The sequence below is a fragment of the Cavia porcellus genome, unplaced genomic scaffold (genome assembly GCF_034190915.1).
Source record: "Cavia porcellus strain 051 isolate PalLab524CR breed Dunkin Hartley unplaced genomic scaffold, mCavPor4.1 scaffold_10, whole genome shotgun sequence".
Classification (NCBI taxonomy): domain Eukaryota; kingdom Metazoa; phylum Chordata; class Mammalia; order Rodentia; family Caviidae; genus Cavia; species Cavia porcellus.
Genome location: NW_026947493.1, coordinates 33,218,931 through 33,236,082, shown reverse-complemented (window position 1 = coordinate 33,236,082; position 17,152 = coordinate 33,218,931). Strand labels below are relative to the sequence as shown.

Genomic DNA, 17,152 nt, shown 5'->3' with positions numbered 1-17,152 from the left:
TTTACAACTTTTAGTGGAGTTTTTTATTTCCTGTATATCTCTGTGCATCTGCATTATGTATTCTGTTTGTTTCTTATATTGCTCGTCTAGGGATTCTATCTTTTTGTTTAGTTCCTCCAATTTTTTATCTGTGTTTTCTTTAGATATATTTAGAATCTCTTTCATTTCTTTTATCATTTCTTCTTTTATCTGGGAGATTATTTCGAGTTTGAATTTCTTTAAAGCTTCCTGGAGTTGCTTGTCAATTTCAGTGGCTATTGTGTCCGATATATGAGGTGGATGGGATATATTTTCTTCCATATACATCGCTCCTAGGGTTTCTTGAGATGGGCTGGAGGTTTGAGGTTGTAATTTGGTCTTTCGTTTTGTCATTTTCCTATATTTCTGTGTTTCAAGTGTTATTTGAAAGCTTCCTCAGGATCTGTTGAAAATCCCCTTCTATGTTTGGAGCTACTGAGACTCTGGCACCGCGCTACCCCAAGCCATTGGGCCTACAGAACCAGTGGCCCTCCTCTGCCTGCTCAGAACTCCGCAGTTCCAGACAAGCTGGGCCTCAGGGACACTGTGCGCCCACCTGCCCCTTGGAAGCTCCACAGTTCTTCAATCGCAGCCGGGTTAGGGTACTCACCACAGGCCGCAGTGCTTCAGGAACCTGTGGACCCTCCCTGGTTGCCGAGATATCCAGAGTCCTCCAGACACGCAGAGAGGCCGGTGAGGGCACCCCAGATCTGCCCAGCTCCTCCTCTGCAGACCTATGGCCAGGCGCGGCAGCTAAACAGGCTGGGCTAGGCTGGTAGTGTGGGCCAGCCCACCTATCGGGAGCTCAGCTGGTCTCCAAGTGAAGGCGGAATGGGGAGGCTGATGTGGAAGCCTCAAACCCACCTCTCCCCTTCACTGCACCTGGAAGCCTGGGGGAACTCCAGCAGTCTGGGCGGAGATATCCAGAGTCCTCCAGACACGCAGAGAGGCCGGTGAGGGCACCCCAGATCTGCCCAGCTCCTCCTCTGCAGACCTATGGCCAGGCGCGGCAGCTAAACAGGCTGGGCTAGGCTGATAGTGTGGGACTTTCTTTATTTTTTAATCGGTACTGGGGATCGAACTCACGACCGCCTGCTTGCAAGGCAGGTGCTTATGCCGCTGAACTAAATCCCCAGCCCTAGACATAAAAACTTAATTCAGATGAACACAGGGATAAATCACCACGGACACTATCTGGAAGATGAAGAAAGGGAAAACGTTTTGAAATTAAAAACTGGGAAAACAAAAAGACTTGGAGAAAATTATATAGACAGATTTACAATGATACATAAAATTTATGATACATAAAGTAGAAATCCTTAAAGAAGAAAACCAACACAATGAAACAAAATACTGTAACTAATTTAAATAAACTATTAAAATAAAAGAATTCAAATTACATACTAAAAAAGCTTGTCATATATAGGGAAGCAAATGAGTATAAGAACTGCAAGAAACATCACATGTCAGTGTGAAAGTTGAGTAAGACTAAGTGAGGATTATGTAGGCACACGGCAGTGCATGGAGCTGCTCTGGCAGTGTCGGCATAGGCTCTTAAGGAAGGGACGCAGCAGAGGAGAACATGTGAGTGAGTACTGGCACACGCCTGCTTATTGCCTCTTAAAAATCATGTTTGCTATGTAATTTAACTAATTTTTTGTTAGAATTAACTGGCAGTAAAATGACATTACCCAGAATGAAGTGCTGAATGAGAAGGACAAAAAGAGGTTGCCTAAGTTCAGTATTGTTTAGAGACAAAAAGAAAATAGCCCAAAAATAGAAGGCTAAAAATATTACACAAAGGTATTAGTATAAAGGTAAGCAGTAGAAAATATAAACCTCTCTACTTAAAGATTTAAAAAGTGAAATTATATATCCAAGTAGAATGGATAACAGTGAAACTGTACAAACAATGTATCTGACAGTTAACAAAATGACAGATTGAAGGGCATCAATAAATCAATAACTTAATAACATCAATAAATGATGATTTTACTTTTCTATTAGAAGTAAAAAAAATTCAGATTGACTACAGTCAAATACATGTGTTTTAAGTTATGATTTCATAGTGAAATTATTGCTGGCCTTGGAAGATGCCAAGGAACCAACTGGTTATTTTAAAGGTTTTGTGAGCCCTGCTTTAAAATAATCAAAAAGTTGAAGAAGAGAAGTTTGAGAAGTATTTTGGTTAGTAAATAGAGTAATAGACTCTCTCCATTTTTTGCCTTCATTCCATCTAGTGTCACAAAGAACAGACAACCAGACCTTATTTACTTGTTGATGGGAGGATATAATTCCTTTCAAAAAATACCTAATCCAAGTTTGATTGAGCACCTGTCTCTAAAGCATAGGTGACATTTGGCAACCCACTTGGAACCCTTCTGTCTCTCAATGGAAGTTTTCTTTCTCTCAATATATACTACTCCTAAAAAAAAGTATATATGACAGTGGAACAGCTGGTTGCCACTGAGAGGCAGCTTATGAAAACAGACTCTGAAAACTATTTAGAATAAAGGCTGAGTCACTCGTGCTGCAAGAAGGGGACTCCAGAGGGAGGAAAAAGAACCTACAAATTATAGGTACTTTAGATGAGCAACCATTTACAATGTATAGATTTAATTTTGGATCCTGATTTGATCGAATAAATTTTTTAAAACTATGAGACAATTGAAAAAAGTTGAACATGAGCTGGAGATTTGGCATTAAGGAATTATTAACATTTTAAAGGTTACAATACTGTTCTGGATACATAAAAAGTTATTTACTTCTAGAAATATGTACTGGACTATATATTATATGATACTTAGAATTGTTTTCTAGGTAATTGTTGATGGAGTGAGAATAATATTTGTGAGGTTATAGGCCAGGGTTTACAGATTATCTATAAAAGGCCAGATATAAATGTTTCAGGTTTGTGGGTCGTATGGTCTGTATTACAGCTGCCCATGTCTACCTTTGTAGTGTGAAGGCAGCACAGACAGTACATAAACAAACTGGCTTGGCTGTGTTCCAGTTCAGTTTTATTTACAAAAATAGATAACAGGCCAGATTTAGCTCCCAGGAGGTAGCTTGCTGATTCCTGCTGTAGATGAAACAGACTGGCTGTGAGGTGACATGTGTTTAAGCATGATGGTACATGAGGACTCATTTTACCTTTTTCTGTACTTTTTATGTATGTTTGACATTTTCCTATAAAGATAAAACGTACATTTTGGCTAAAATGGTGGTAACAGAGTTGTTTTGTATACAACTGTTACTAAAGTCTGAAGAATTGTTTTGTTTTATCTTGTCTTTTCATGCACCCAAAAAAACAGTATGTTGAACTTTTAGATCTGAAAATGAGCAGCATACCTCTGAGCCATTTCCAAGTATCAGATTTCCTTGTGCTCTGTGGCTGACACTGAGTAATGTCATTTCTTCCCTCATCTAGGCATCAGAGATAAAGTCTCTGATTGGGATGCGTTTCTGCGGCAGGCCCTGATGGGAGCGTGTAGTCCTCCTGTTCCACTGCTAGAGGGCGTGAGTATTACTGTATGTCAAAATCAGTGTGGAAGGCCCTTAAGGAATCTAAAATCAGTAGCTAATTTTCTACTCTGAAGCAAATAAACATTATTACTAGAGACACAGGCATAAGTATTATAAAGTTTAAATTTATCCTTGGAGGTTTCAAGCTGGTGGCTTTCTAGGTGCTTGCAAATCTTCTGAATTCATTGCTAATACATAAAAATTCTAGTCTTCCAGATTGTTTGACACTGTTAAAAAGTGAGGCCTTTGAGAGCTCTCACCCTGGAATTGAGCAGGGGTTGATTCTGCTTCCGGGTGGGCATGTGTAACTCAGGCCAGACAACTTGAGATCACCTTTTTTTCATTCAGACTTTACTGCTACATACTTCCAGAGTCCTTTTAAATTAGTGTGGTTTTGAAGTTGTTAGTGGGTATAAATTTTTGATTACATGAGAAATGTATCTGTTGTGGGCTTTCTAAATTATACCTTACTGCTTTGTGGCATATGTATGTGAAATGTGATGTTTGAAGGTTTCAATTTCTTTCCATTCTTGCTACTACTTGTTACCTTTTTTGATTATCGCTATCCTCATTGGTGTGATGTTTCATTTTGATTTGAATTTCCCCAAGGGCTAATGACATTGAGCATCATTTTGTGTGTCACTGATGCATCATTTTTTGGAACAATGTTTGCTCGTGCAACATCTTTTTGGACATGCATTCATGAATCTTTTTGGAACAATGTTTTTCCTCATTCTAAAATTTGATTTTATTAATGAATTGAAGGATTTCTTATGCTGTACAACTACTGATAGAATATTTGATTCTCAGACTTTTTTTTCCCATTCTGAGAACTGTTTTTTTTTTCCATCATTTCAAAGGATTTTGTTATGTAGTCTAATGTACAGTATCTGTTCCTTTTGTTGCTTGTGCTTTTGGTGCCGTATCTAAGTAGGCCTTGCTTAGCCCAAGGTTAAAAAAGACATTCTTGTACTTTGTTCTACAAATTTTATAATTTTAACTTTTACATTTAGATCTATGACCTATTAACACCCCCTTTTAAGTCTTGATTTTTGACTACTATATTTCAAGCTGTTCTTTATTTTTTCATAGTCTGAGTCATTTTTTTATGCTTCGTCAGAGACTTGCATGTGTAAAACAGTAAAATTTGAATGAATGAAGGCATGAATAAATGCACTGATGAAATACTCTACTCTGCATTGACAGTGTTTCTGCCATTTTGAAATCTGATCTGTGAATATGTTTCTCCATTTGTTTATATGTTCCTTTGCATACCTCGAAATGGAGCACTTTTTACTCAAAGAAATGAAAGATTAAGTGTTAAATGACTAAATGCTGACTTGGGAATGAATGTTTCTCTTCTATTTTGTTTTGTAATTTTAAAGATATATCTAGATAGAGTTGAATTTTCCCTTTCCTTTGGTGTAATAAAAAATTCTTACTAACTTCATTAGAACCTTGTAAAATGGGTAAAAAATCAGAAATAAGTGAGATGTCATTAAAAACTAAGTGAATAAATCATTGCCCACCTACAATAAAGAATATCATAAAGCAGTTGTAAAAGTGAAGAAGATTAGGGGCTGGGGATTTAGCTCAGCGGCATAAGCGCCTGCCTTGCAAGCACGTGGTCATGAGTTCGATCCCTGGTACTGGTTTAAAAAAAAAAAAAAAAGTGAGGAATATTTACATCTGCTGACTAGATGTAAATCTAGTCTAGCTGACTAGACTAGATCTTACTAGAAAAATACCTACAGTGTAATAAGTGAAGGACAGACTGAAGAAAGTAGAAAAGTATATACTGGTCTCATTTTGAAAAAGAGGCAGCAGTGGGTAGTGAGTTGTGTGTAGAAAAGAGTGAATGCCAGGTATTTACTGTAGTTCTCAGAGGTGGGATTATGGGACACTTCCACATGTTAAAAATGATAACTATATTTACTTGTACAGTCAGACAAAGTGGTGATGATACTCAAAAAATTCTTATTAAATGAAACAAGTCTAGAGATAAGAGATGTTAAAAACAGTTATTTTATTATAGGTAGTTTTTGTTTAAGATAAGCATTTTCATATCATCTAGAAGTAATAATGTAAGAGGTTTGTATAATAGTTGACAATTTAAAGTCACTGGCTTTTGATGGGCAAAAATATGTGAAAGTTGGTTTAAAATAATTTGGAACTTTAAAAAATAGGTTAACTTCTCTTATTTAATCATTCAACTTTTTAAACCCATAGCTCCGCCACGGAAGGAACCCTTTAGATCTCGTTGCCCCAGGATCCAGGCTAGAGTGCCAGGCTTTTCGGGACTCTCTCAGTACTTGGATTGTTACTGTGGTAGAGAATATTGGGGGCCGGCTGAAGCTGCATTACGAAGGACTGGAGAGTCCTGACAGTTTTGAACACTGGTTGTATTACTTGGATCCGTTTCTTCATCATGTTGGTTGGGCTGCTCAACAAGGATACGAACTTCGGCCCCCACTAGGTAAAGAGTAATACACATTTTTTTTTTTTAAAGAGTACAAGTTTTACAGAATTTCAGAAAAAATAAACAGTAGGAAATCTGTAATACACATTTTTAAAACACATTTTTGTTGTTAATGATGTCCATGAGACTGAAAAACAATCTTCTCATTAAAGTCTAACAGAGGTATTATGACAAATTTATATGGAGTTGTTAAATGCCTATTTTTCTTTCATTATCTTCAATTTATAATTACCACACATTGATTAAATTCTTGGGACTTCTGCCCAAACTCATACTGACTTCTTATCAAAGCAAAGAAAAAATTCTTTGGGTGACTTTCAGATAGGTATATGTAGTAAACTGAATTCACAGCAGATTGTGTTAAACTCCGGTTTGTGGCCTATAGGAACCCTTATGATCTTACTGAAGGCGTTTTCACAAAGCTTAGCTCTGTATAACTCCTAACTGAGGTTATGACGCCAGTTCTTTTGAGTGAAGATGATTATAAAGGGCTTGCACTCTCTCCTGTCCCAGTGGGAAGTACTTCTTTTCTTTATGTAGATTCTTTCAAATTAGTTGAAGCAAGTATATAGGCTTTCTTATGTAAAGCATGTTGTCCTGTCTTGCTGAAGCCATCAGACATTTGAAAAATGAAGCTGAGTGGCAGGAGATTTTGGCCAAAGTCAAAGAGGAAGAAGAAGAACCATTGCCATCTTACTTATTTAAGGTAAAGTCAAAAATGTTTGAGAGACAATGTTTCTCCTCTCATAGTAGGCTAAGGAAAGAGAAAAAGTGAAAATGACCCCCAGAAGCAGACAAGCGCCCTGGTCTGCACAGGAAGGAGGCAGGGTTGAGGCTGAACCTATGATCACACTTGTCTTTTGCAGTCTTTGTTTGGATTTTCTCTTTAAGTCCTCTTAAGATTCTCTCCCACTCTTAAATGGGTAGTCTTAACTTGTTATAAAATAAATTTGGTTTTTCCTTTAGATTTCCCTTGTGTTCTAAATGTAGAGAGAAAATGTGCCCTCTATGTTGTTTTTTGTCTTGATTAGTTTTTTCCAGGAAAGAAATTATAGGACTTTAGGAGCAGAAGCTAGACATTATTTTAATTAATTATTAGAACACTATTTAGTTACATTTGAGTGTAAAGTCAATGCTACATTTTTGTTCCCTTTCATTGTTTGCCTTTCAGGACAAACAGATTATTGGCGTTCATGCGTTCTCTGTAAATATGAAATTGGAAGCTGTAGACCCATGGTCACCTTTTGAGATCTCTCCTGCTACAATTGTTAAGGTAAAATAGAAAGAATTCTCTTAGGAAAAGTCCCCATCATAGTGACTGGCTTAGGAAATGGTAGTATTTTGATCTTCATTCTCTGTTAATCCAACTTGTTGCCAGTCATGGTGGCACAGTACTATAATCCCAGCACTCTGGAGGCTGAGGCAGGAGGATTGCTTCAAGTTTGAGGCAGGTGGCTACATACTGAGTTTAAGGCCAACCTAAACTACCTAGCAAAACTCATCCTCAAAACAGAAAAAGCAAAACAAAATATCCGATTGTGAGGTCAGCTAGAATTACTTCTGTGCATATTTTGTACTTTATTGTTCAGTTTTATCTGGACAGTTTTTTATTCAGGGCTTGGTAGCCATAGTCAAGCAAAGAAGACTTAGGGCCTGGGTACCCAGTGGGGACAAGGATTAGTCTTTGGGGCAGGCCTAACTATGCATCATTGGAAGAAGTTATGCAGTCACTGTGTCTGTGAAGTCTGGAGGCCGAGAGTGTCATCATCGTCCTGCCTGGGACAGAGCTGATTGGCATCAGATGTGGAGGAAGCAGGCAATCACTGTCACCAGATGTGAGAGTAGCTACAGCCCTGTATCCCAGATTCAGACTGTACTCCTCAAAAGACTGACAGATGTCAGGCTTTTGTTAGGAATAAACAGAAGAGCTGAGCACATTGTCAAGGGCCAGTGACTCCGTTCCTGCCTAAGGGAGAGGATTCAGTGTAGGATCATAGCAGAAGCGGATTTACAGAAAGCAGAGCCAGAAGTGGAAAGCAACATGCAGTTTCTTTACTGCTGAATCATCTGACCTGCTGAGATACAAGTTTTCCCTATCTTGACAGAAGATGATTCTCTGGGCCAGGGAAAATTCTGAACTTGTAAATAAAGTCATAATAATGTGTCTGGAGTCTGAAGAAATGTATGGTTAGGAGTTAAAAGAAGGTTATTAAGTTTAGCGATGGAAATTGAACAGGGATCTGGAGCTGACCATTGACTAAGCATAAACTAAATTTTACTTGGAGCCCAACTGTTAGGTTTGAATCCAAGTTCTGCTACTTCCTGACTGTGTAACCTGAGACAAGTTACTGTTTTTAAACTCATTTTCCTTGTCTAGAAAATGGAGTTGTTAATATAGCCTTTTTCCTTTTTTTTTTTTTTTTTTTTTTTTTTTTGACTGTTTTTTTTTTCCGGTACCAGGGATCAACACGACCACCTGCTTGCAAGGCAGTTGCTTTATGCCACTGAGCTAAATCTCCAGCTCCAATATAGCCTTTTTCATTAGATTGTTAGATTAAAACTAAATACAGTGAATTAAAAAAATTGTTACAGTAAAAGACATAGTGCCATTAATCCCCCTCAAAATATTTTCCATTCTTGGAACACATCATATCTTTCGTACCGGTTTCTGAAGTAGTTCTGGAAATTGTCTCTTCGGCATGTGTCTCTAGCTGCCTCAATGTCCTGAATTGATTAAAGATGTTTACCTTTCATAATCATTCTCACTTTGGGTAAGAACCAGAAGTCTCATGGTGCCACATCTCGAGGAAGAGGACACACTGTAATGTTTTACAAGCCTGCCTTCCTATTGGTGGCACTCAGCATCAGCATCACCATTTTATTAATTACACCTCATAAAGACCCTCATAAGAGAGAAAATTCCAGAACTGCTTCAGAAAGTGGCAAGAATTATAGAATAAATGCATTTGAAGTAAGGGTAGTATTTTGAGGGGAACTGACGGCAATGCGTCTTTCACTGTTACTAGTTTTTTTTTTTTTTTTTTTTTTTTTTTTTGTCTTTTTCGTTTTTTTATCGGTACCAGGGATTGAACTCACAACCGCCTGCTTACAAGGCAGGTACTTATGCTGCTGAGCTAAATCCCCAGCCCCCTGTTACTAGTTTTTAAAATGCAAATATCGCTATAAATTTTGACCATCGTGTTATACTTAAAGTGGTGTTTGATAGAAGGCTGACATTTATTGAGCATTTAACATTACTGCTATCCAGTGTGACTGTGCACTTTTGTGACATGTTTGACTGTGAAGCATACATGTGTACCGTGTCTGTGTTCAGATATATGTGTAACCATCTGTCTGTTTCATCTGTTAACTGCATGAGCAGGTGTTTGATGAGAAGTACTTTCTGGTGGAGATGGATGACTTGCGAGCAGAGGGCCATGCACGGCGATCCTTTGTGTGCCATGTTAACAGCCCTGGTATTTTCCCTGTGCAGTGGAGCCTAAAAAATGGTGTACATATCAGTCCACCTCCAGGTATGCAGTCATGGTCTTTGGTAGTGTTCCTTTAAATGAGTTGTGTAAGCTGGCATTCCCAAGCTCTTTTGTCCTACTTTCCGTAGCCCTAATATTTTAGAGACCTGAGACAAGTAAACATTAAAGTCTGGAGTCCATATGTTTACATATTGGAAAGTGATAATTAAGAAACTGTTAGAGTATGTTCCACTGTTGGACTTTTCCATGGCTGGATTCTCTGGTAGCTCTGGGTGGACTCAATCCTGCATCTGTTGGGCAGTCACAGGGATGGGCTGGGGTGTATACTGAGCACTGGGAGCTGACTTGTGAGCCACAGCTGGGAGGTAAATGATTGATCAGGCTTAGAATTTGGGCCTCATGGAAGTAGGAGTTATGTTGTACTGATCAAATCCAATCATTCAGTTGTACTGATCAAATCCAATCATAAGTGTCTTAAATTCTTTTTTTTCTTTGGTACCTGGGATGGAACTCATGACCTTGCACTTGCAGGCAGGTACTCAGGCCACTAAGCTAAATCCCCAGCCTTTGTCAGAAGTTCTTCTGGTAAATGCCAGCCATTAGTCATGTAAAATATTGCTCAAAGTGAATATCTGGTTTTAAAGTTGAAAATTTAGAAATTTATCCAGTGAGTTTCATTGCATTGTAGTTTGACCAGAAGTACTCTATGTAATAAAATTTAACTACTCAAGGATCTTAGTCAAAGTACTTGAGGGAAGGGAAGGGGAAAGCTGGGTACAATAGCATCAACCTGTAATCCCAGCACTTGACACAGGAGGATCATAAGTTTGAGTCCTGTCTGGGCAGCCTAGTGAGACCCTGTCTCCAACCAAAAAAAAAAAAAAAAAAGAAGAATAGGAATGTATCTCGGGGATAGAGTACCCTCAGCTTCAGTTTCTCAGAATTGAGAATAGTAACAGCTGTGCCTTGGATGTGTGGAATGTCTCTCCCCTCTATAAAATCACCAACTTTTGGGGATTGTGGGTGTGCACCTACAGAGCAGCAGAGCCAGATGAGCACGTGTGATGCGGAACACTCACTCTCTGTCTCCACTGCACAGGGTACCCGAGCCAGGACTTCGACTGGGCCGACTACCTCAAACAGTGCGGCGCTGAAGCTGCTCCCCAGCGGTGCTTCCCTCTGGTGAGACCCCCACATCCTCAAGTAGGAGCTGTAGGGACTGCTGTGCTTGCCTGGCTCTTCATGACTGTTAGCTCTGGAGTTAATCATCTCACACAACCCACATGGCCGTTCTACCAATTGTAATAAAATGGCCCAAAGAAGAAGACATTTACTACAGATTAATTTTCTAATCAGTTTAGTTTTATGAGTTTTAACAGTTCTGGCTGGGCGTTGCGGCTCACACCTGTAATCCCAGCACTCGGAAGGCTGAGGCAGGAGGATCATTGCAAGTGTGAGACCAGCCTGGGCTACAAAGTGAGCTCAAGGCCAGCCTGAACTGCATAAAGAGACCCTGTCTCAAAAAGACAAAAAAAAAAAAAAAGATTTAGCAGTTCTGTTTTTTGCAATAACTGAAATCATGTGAGTTTGAGATTTTGTTTCATAATTTGATGGCTTAATATTGTCATATGAAAAAATGTTGAAATATTAAATGGAAAAAATTGCTAATCTTATTTAAAAATACTTCTCTCCAAATGATGCTTCCATGTGTTTTAAAAAACCACATAGCAGTAAAAAGCTTAGAATGTAGAAACACAGCCTCTGTCCTATGACTTTCCTCTGCCTTCCTTCCCATTCTTCCCCTCTCCCTGGAGAGAGAGTCTCATTAGGTAGTACAGACTGACCTTGAGCTCACATAGGTAGCTACATTAGGTAGCCCAGGTTGGCCACAAAATCACAGTGATCCGCCTGTTTCAGCCTCCCAAGTGCACCACCAGGCTTGACTGCCACTTCCTTTTCTCATCAGGAATATGAAATTTGGCATTTAAACTTTATTGTCAAAATAATGTTGCCATCTCTTGAGGTGTTAGTTTTAAGACACCACTGTTGATTGTGTTACCATAAATGAGCAGTTCGCTACTTTATACTGCCTCCCCTGTTGCCTTACATCTTCTTCCTGTTAGAACTGTATTTCAGTTTTTGGCTAAATCCCAGTTTTGCTCAGTTTAGTCATTCAAACATTTACAACTGACACTTGCAGTATTTTATGATTTTTTAAAATTTTGTTTTTAAAACAATGTTTTAAAACATTGTTAGCAATTGCTTTTTCATATAGTTAATTTTCCTTTGTATCTGTTACTACATCTTCCAGTAGTCTCTTGTGTCAGGAAATCCCTCATTTCTAAAATCTTTCTTAGTCATCTCTCTTAATGGATTACTACTTTTTCTTTCTCGAGAGGTTCTTTGGACTTGTCCTGTGGTTATAATTGGGGAACTGCCCTTCACTCAAGGAATTGCCCTGTCTTCATTTTCTCTGATTTGAAGTCTGCAGTTTTGTAGTATTTTATAGGACCTCTCCATTCTCAGTTTACTTCCTTGTTTTGATGGGCTGTGTGTGGAGCTGTGGAAAGGAGAGGTTCTGCAGACAGTGGCTTGTACAAAGGGCCTGGGGCTGTAAGATGGAGACTGGGAAGAGAAAGGAGGGGACACGAAGCTGGCTGGGAAAGAAGGCAACTCTCCAATTTCACAGACAGGGAAGTGACACTCAAAAGACACTGTTGCGTACCACATAGCCGAGGAGCCTGGTTCTGCTCTCTAGCCCACCTTTCTTCCCTTGGAGTCTGGATCTCAGCTGCTCACCCCTACTCTGGCCATGCCCCTCCCAGAGCCAGGTCGCCCTGGACTTGCAGGGCAGTGACCCAGGCTTAGTGTCCTGAGGGCTCCCAGTCTCCCAGCCATACCCTGTGGTCTCCCTGCCACCCACAGCCGTGTACTCAAGTGGGCAGCCTTTCCCTTCTGATGCAGAGTGACCCTGTGTCAGCCGGCCTTCTTCCTGTGCGGAGCGCAGAATTCCCAGCAGGTGGTTTGGTCTAGGGGAAACTGAGGTGACTAAGTTGAGTTTCTTGCTTCGAAAATAACCATAGCAGCATTATGGGTGAGTGTTTACTACAGCACCTTTCGTGCGCCCGGTGTGCTTTGTGTGTCTGCGCATCTGTGAGCACGTGTCATTGTCATGATCCACGGCCCTCAGTATTTTCCTAAAGTGGTACAAAGACATAAATTAGGATATGTTTGAAGATGTCGACTAACGTGATTCAAGGTTTGGCTTAAGGGGTTTTAGGTTGGAAGTTATTTTACCTTAGATTTTTGACAACATGACTCAGTTGCTTTCTGACTTCTAGTATTGCTGCTGAGAAGCTAAAAGCTGTTCTTAGTCTTGATCTTTTGTAGATGACCTGAAGGTCATCAGAAGGTTATAGAATCTGTTATCTCTTGTCACAATAATGCGCCTTGATACGGGCACTTTATGTCCGAGCAATCAAGGCTTTCGGTATGGGGAAATTTTCTTGAGTCACGTGTTTCATTTCCTTTCTTTTGTTTTCACTCTTGTCTCTTTCTGGAATTTAAAATTTTTAGGTGTTGACCCAGTGGATCTAACCATATACCACAAGAAGTCCCTTCTAGCCTTTGCCTGATAGTTCGGCTCGGGCCAGGCCCTAGCATTCCATGCATGCCCTTAACAGTTCCTTGTGTCCTCCTGCCTAGGAGTCGATAAATCGAACCTCTCTTAGGGGAAGGGAAGATAGGTGCCCTGGAGATGGAGTAGAGGAGCCACCAGTGGCGTGACCTAAATCCTTCTTGAATGTTTCCAACAAATTGTTCTTGTTCCTTTTCTCCTCTACCTTCAATTGTCTAATACTCATTTCTGACATGTTAGCTTTCTTCATTACCAACTGAGATTTACCTTTCTTTGCTATACTTAGTTAAAATACCCTATTCTGAATTTTGGCTTATAAAATGTTTCCTCTCCTGTTATATCCATTCCATAAGGATTATATCTTGAAAAAAAACCCAAACAAACAAGCAAAACCTAACTTTTAGTGAATTATCAGAAAGGAGAACTGTGGAATGGTGATACTCAGTTGTTGGTCTTGACCTGGAAGCTGCAGTTCTTAAAAACCTGATTTAAATGACCTCTTCCCATTTGTAAGCTTTTTTTTAATCCTTTCCGCCTATTATGAGTACACATACACGTATGAGCCAGGGAGTTCACTCATGATAGAGCCTTTTCAGGAAGAGGAAGTGAACTAACAGTGGTTGAAAACCATTTGGTTCAAGACATAGAGTCTTAAGTGCCTTATTTCATTGATACTTTGTGACAACCTACTGCTTAATTTCCTCTGACAAAAGAAGAAACTGAGGGAAAAAAATTACACAGTTTGAGCAGGATCATCATGCGTGTAGCAATATCCAGGAAACATACCTAAAGATCATGCTGTCTATAATAAGTTAGCCCCTTTGCTTCCTTGAGAGACAAAAAAAAAAAAAAGCAAAATAAATTCTAGCTTTAAAGTGGACTTCAGGATTGAATGCTACTTGCAAAAAGGTTCATCCAGCCAAACACATGAATTAATTGGTTAATCCAATAATTTTTTGTGTGTATGTTTTTCATTAAAAACAAAACAGAACAACAACAACAAAAACTTAGGGCTGGGGATATAGCTCAGTGGCACTGTGCCTGCCTGGCAAGCATAAGATTGTGAATTTGATCCCTGTACCAGAAAAAAAAAAAAAAAACATATATAGTGAATTTCCTTAGTATACCATTTGAGGGTTTTTTTTTTAAATGTTTATGTGGGGTTTTTTGTTTTATTTTGTTTTGTTTTGCCTTTTTTGAGACAGGGTTTCACTATGCAGTTCAGGCTGGCCTTGAGCTCACATTGTAGCCCAGGCTTGGAACTTAACAACCATCCTCCTGCCTCAGCCTCCTGAGTGCTAGGATGGGTTGAGTTTTAACAAATGCATGCAACTGAACATTCTGGCATGGTACGTGGTGCATGCCCTAATCCCAGGTATTGAGGAGGCTGAGGCAAGTGAACCACAAGTTTGAGGCTAACCTGAGAAACTTAGTGAGACCCATATCAAAATAAAATTAAAATTACAGAAAGGGATTGGTATGTGGCTTAGTGCTATTGTCTCTATATTGAATCTGCAGTATGGGAGTGGGGTGTGGTAGAACATTAATTATGATTGTCTCCAGAAAATTACCTTGTATCCTTTCTCATGTTTCACAACTGGCCATTCAGAAATAAATACTTTTCAGTAAAATGATTTGATTCATTCATTTTCTAGTCAGTTTCTGAACATGATTTTAAGGAGAACATGAAGCTGGAGGCAGTGAACCCCCTTCTCCCTGAAGAAGTGTGCATTGCCACCATTACTGCAGTCAGAGGCTCCTACCTGTGGCTCCAGCTGGAAGGTAAGTGCAGGCTCTCCTGGAATTTTCTTAGGGCTGTTCTGCGTCGCTCTTCCAGCTTTCTGCTGTAGTGCAGCCTGTTACACTTAATGGGCAAGTAAATAGTGACCTTTTTCAGGATTTCTCATTCGAAATGCAAGGTTCTAATCTAAAAATTATTTTCCTGTCTTTGGCTTTCAAATTTTAGGAAATGAATTTTAATAACCTCTATCATAGAATTCTTTATTTTCCTTTTTATTTTTTAATCAAATTTTATTGATACATTTTAGATATACATGATGATCACATTCATCATAGAGACTTTGTACGTGGTCATGAGATAACTTTTTTTTCCCATTCTCCTACTCTCTCTTCAACCCCTCCTCCCCCCTTCATTTACAGAAGCTTTGTTTCCATGTGTTTTTTTCTCATTTTTTTTTACTTTTCCTTTCTTTCCTTTCCTGCTCCCCTCTTTTGTTCCCTTCCCCATTTGAACATTTTCTTCCTCTTTCACAGTACCTGTTGTACAATTTGGTTCTTATTTACACTTTCAGTTTCTCATACCAGAGAAACAATGTGGTATTTACACATATGTGTCCTATTTATTTCACTTAACAGTATTAGAGTCTGGTCTTGTTTTGTCTTTTCTTTTCTTTTGGTACTGGGGATCGAACTCATGACCTTATGCTTGCCAGGCAGGTGCTTGTGCTGCTGAGCTAAATCCCTGGCCCAAGTCCTTTATTTTCTTGAATGTAAGTCAAATAGAGTGTATTTTTATGTGTCCAAAGTAAGTGAGCATTAATACTAGGCTTAATGAAGAAATAATGTTTGGGTTGCCCGAAACCTACAGAACTAGAGAGTATAAAAGTAGAAATTAATGTATTTTACTTACCTTAGTATTCAGCGATTAGGCACGTTTGTGGAATAAAGGACGTGTGAGTACTTAGTACAGCAGTTACTGTGTATGGCCTGGGTTACTTTTTCATCCTGCTGCCAGATAATCATATTCTGAGAAGCTACCTACTGCTTCTGAGTTTTTAGAATTGGCATTTAAAGCAGATGTGAAGGACAGGATTAAATATAGAGTCTCATGCAATCTCTTCTGAGCAACTTGGCCTAATCACTTTCTGGTTTGAATTTACTGTTCTACTTTCTGCCTTACTCCTTGAGTACCAGAACAAATGTTATTACTGAATAGAGCTATTACTTTGCCTTTTGGTATCTAATTATTTCAAGGAACTGACTATAATTGTTAGCCATCTGAATAATACCAGTTGTTTATTTGCTGTTCTTTACTGAGATTTAGCCTTATTTTCACTACCCATTTTTGTCCTTACAAGTTATGCATAGAAACAGTTTACCTTTTTCGTAATGTTTGGCATGCATGATATAGTATGATTTCCATGAAAAAAATATTCTTAACAGACTTGTATCTGTATTATTGCAGCAGTAGAACATTGTTTAGAAAGTACTGTACTGTACTTTCTATTTAATGGCTATTTATTGGGTTAAAAGTGCTTTATTTTGTTCTTTTTTTTTTTTTAATTTAAACAGGATCTAAGAAGCCTGTACCCGAATGTATAGTGAGCGTAGAATCCATGGATATATTTCCTTTGGGCTGGTGTGAGACCAATGGCCATCCCCTCAGCACTCCTCGCCGGGCACGAGGTATTTATTTCTGGGGTGGAAGGCTGATTGTTAAATACTCACGTATGGCAGCTACCAATTAGTATGAATCAGGACGTTGTAGAGAAAAAAATGTATTCTGCCTGCGTAGACAGTTACTTATTGCAACAGCATTTATTTTCTTACAGTTGCTGTGGTCTGGGGGTCTGGGTGTACCTTGGTAGGTCCTCTGGATCCAGGTCTTTCATAGGTTGCAGTGAAGTTGTCGGGCAGGGAAAGAGTCCTCTCAGGGCTCACCTTGGGAAGAATCTGCTCCCAGCTCTACACAAATGATGACTGGAAGGCATCTTAGTCCATTGCTGGGACAAAACGTCAGAGACCAAGTAACTTGTAAATAATATCTTATTGGAGGCTGTGCGGTGTAAGAGCAAGGTGTCAAAAAAAGCCATGCTATGTCCCCACATTCTCACTTGCTAGGGCCTCATTAAGGGCACTAATTCTGATCTTGCCCTTATGATCTAATCATCATCCAAAGACCCCCATCTCCTACTGTGAATACATTGGTGATTAGGTTTCAGTATGAAACTGGGAGAGCATAGACATTCAGACCATCGCAGA

At 39.2% G+C, this 17,152-nt stretch overlaps 1 protein-coding gene across 9 annotated transcripts in view; it reads left to right on the top strand.

Moving 5' to 3' along the window:
• The window catches only part of Sfmbt1 (Scm like with four mbt domains 1), a 174,650-nt gene that overhangs the window by 133,835 nt on the left and 23,663 nt on the right, over positions 1-17,152 (top strand). For all 9 annotated transcript variants that reach the window (XR_010050122.1, XR_010050120.1, XR_010050119.1 and 6 more), the window contains 8 exons: positions 3,449-3,537; positions 5,773-6,019; positions 6,634-6,728; positions 7,194-7,295; positions 9,405-9,555; positions 10,613-10,695; positions 14,806-14,932; positions 16,463-16,576. Coding sequence is in view for 5 of the 9 variants with exons in the window: in XM_063257246.1 (XP_063113316.1) it covers positions 3,449-3,537; positions 5,773-6,019; positions 6,634-6,728; positions 7,194-7,295; positions 9,405-9,555; positions 10,613-10,695; positions 14,806-14,932; positions 16,463-16,576 (1,008 nt within the window). In the remaining 4 variants the exon portion in view is untranslated. The remainder of the gene's footprint in view (positions 1-3,448; positions 3,538-5,772; positions 6,020-6,633; positions 6,729-7,193; positions 7,296-9,404; positions 9,556-10,612; positions 10,696-14,805; positions 14,933-16,462; positions 16,577-17,152) is intronic.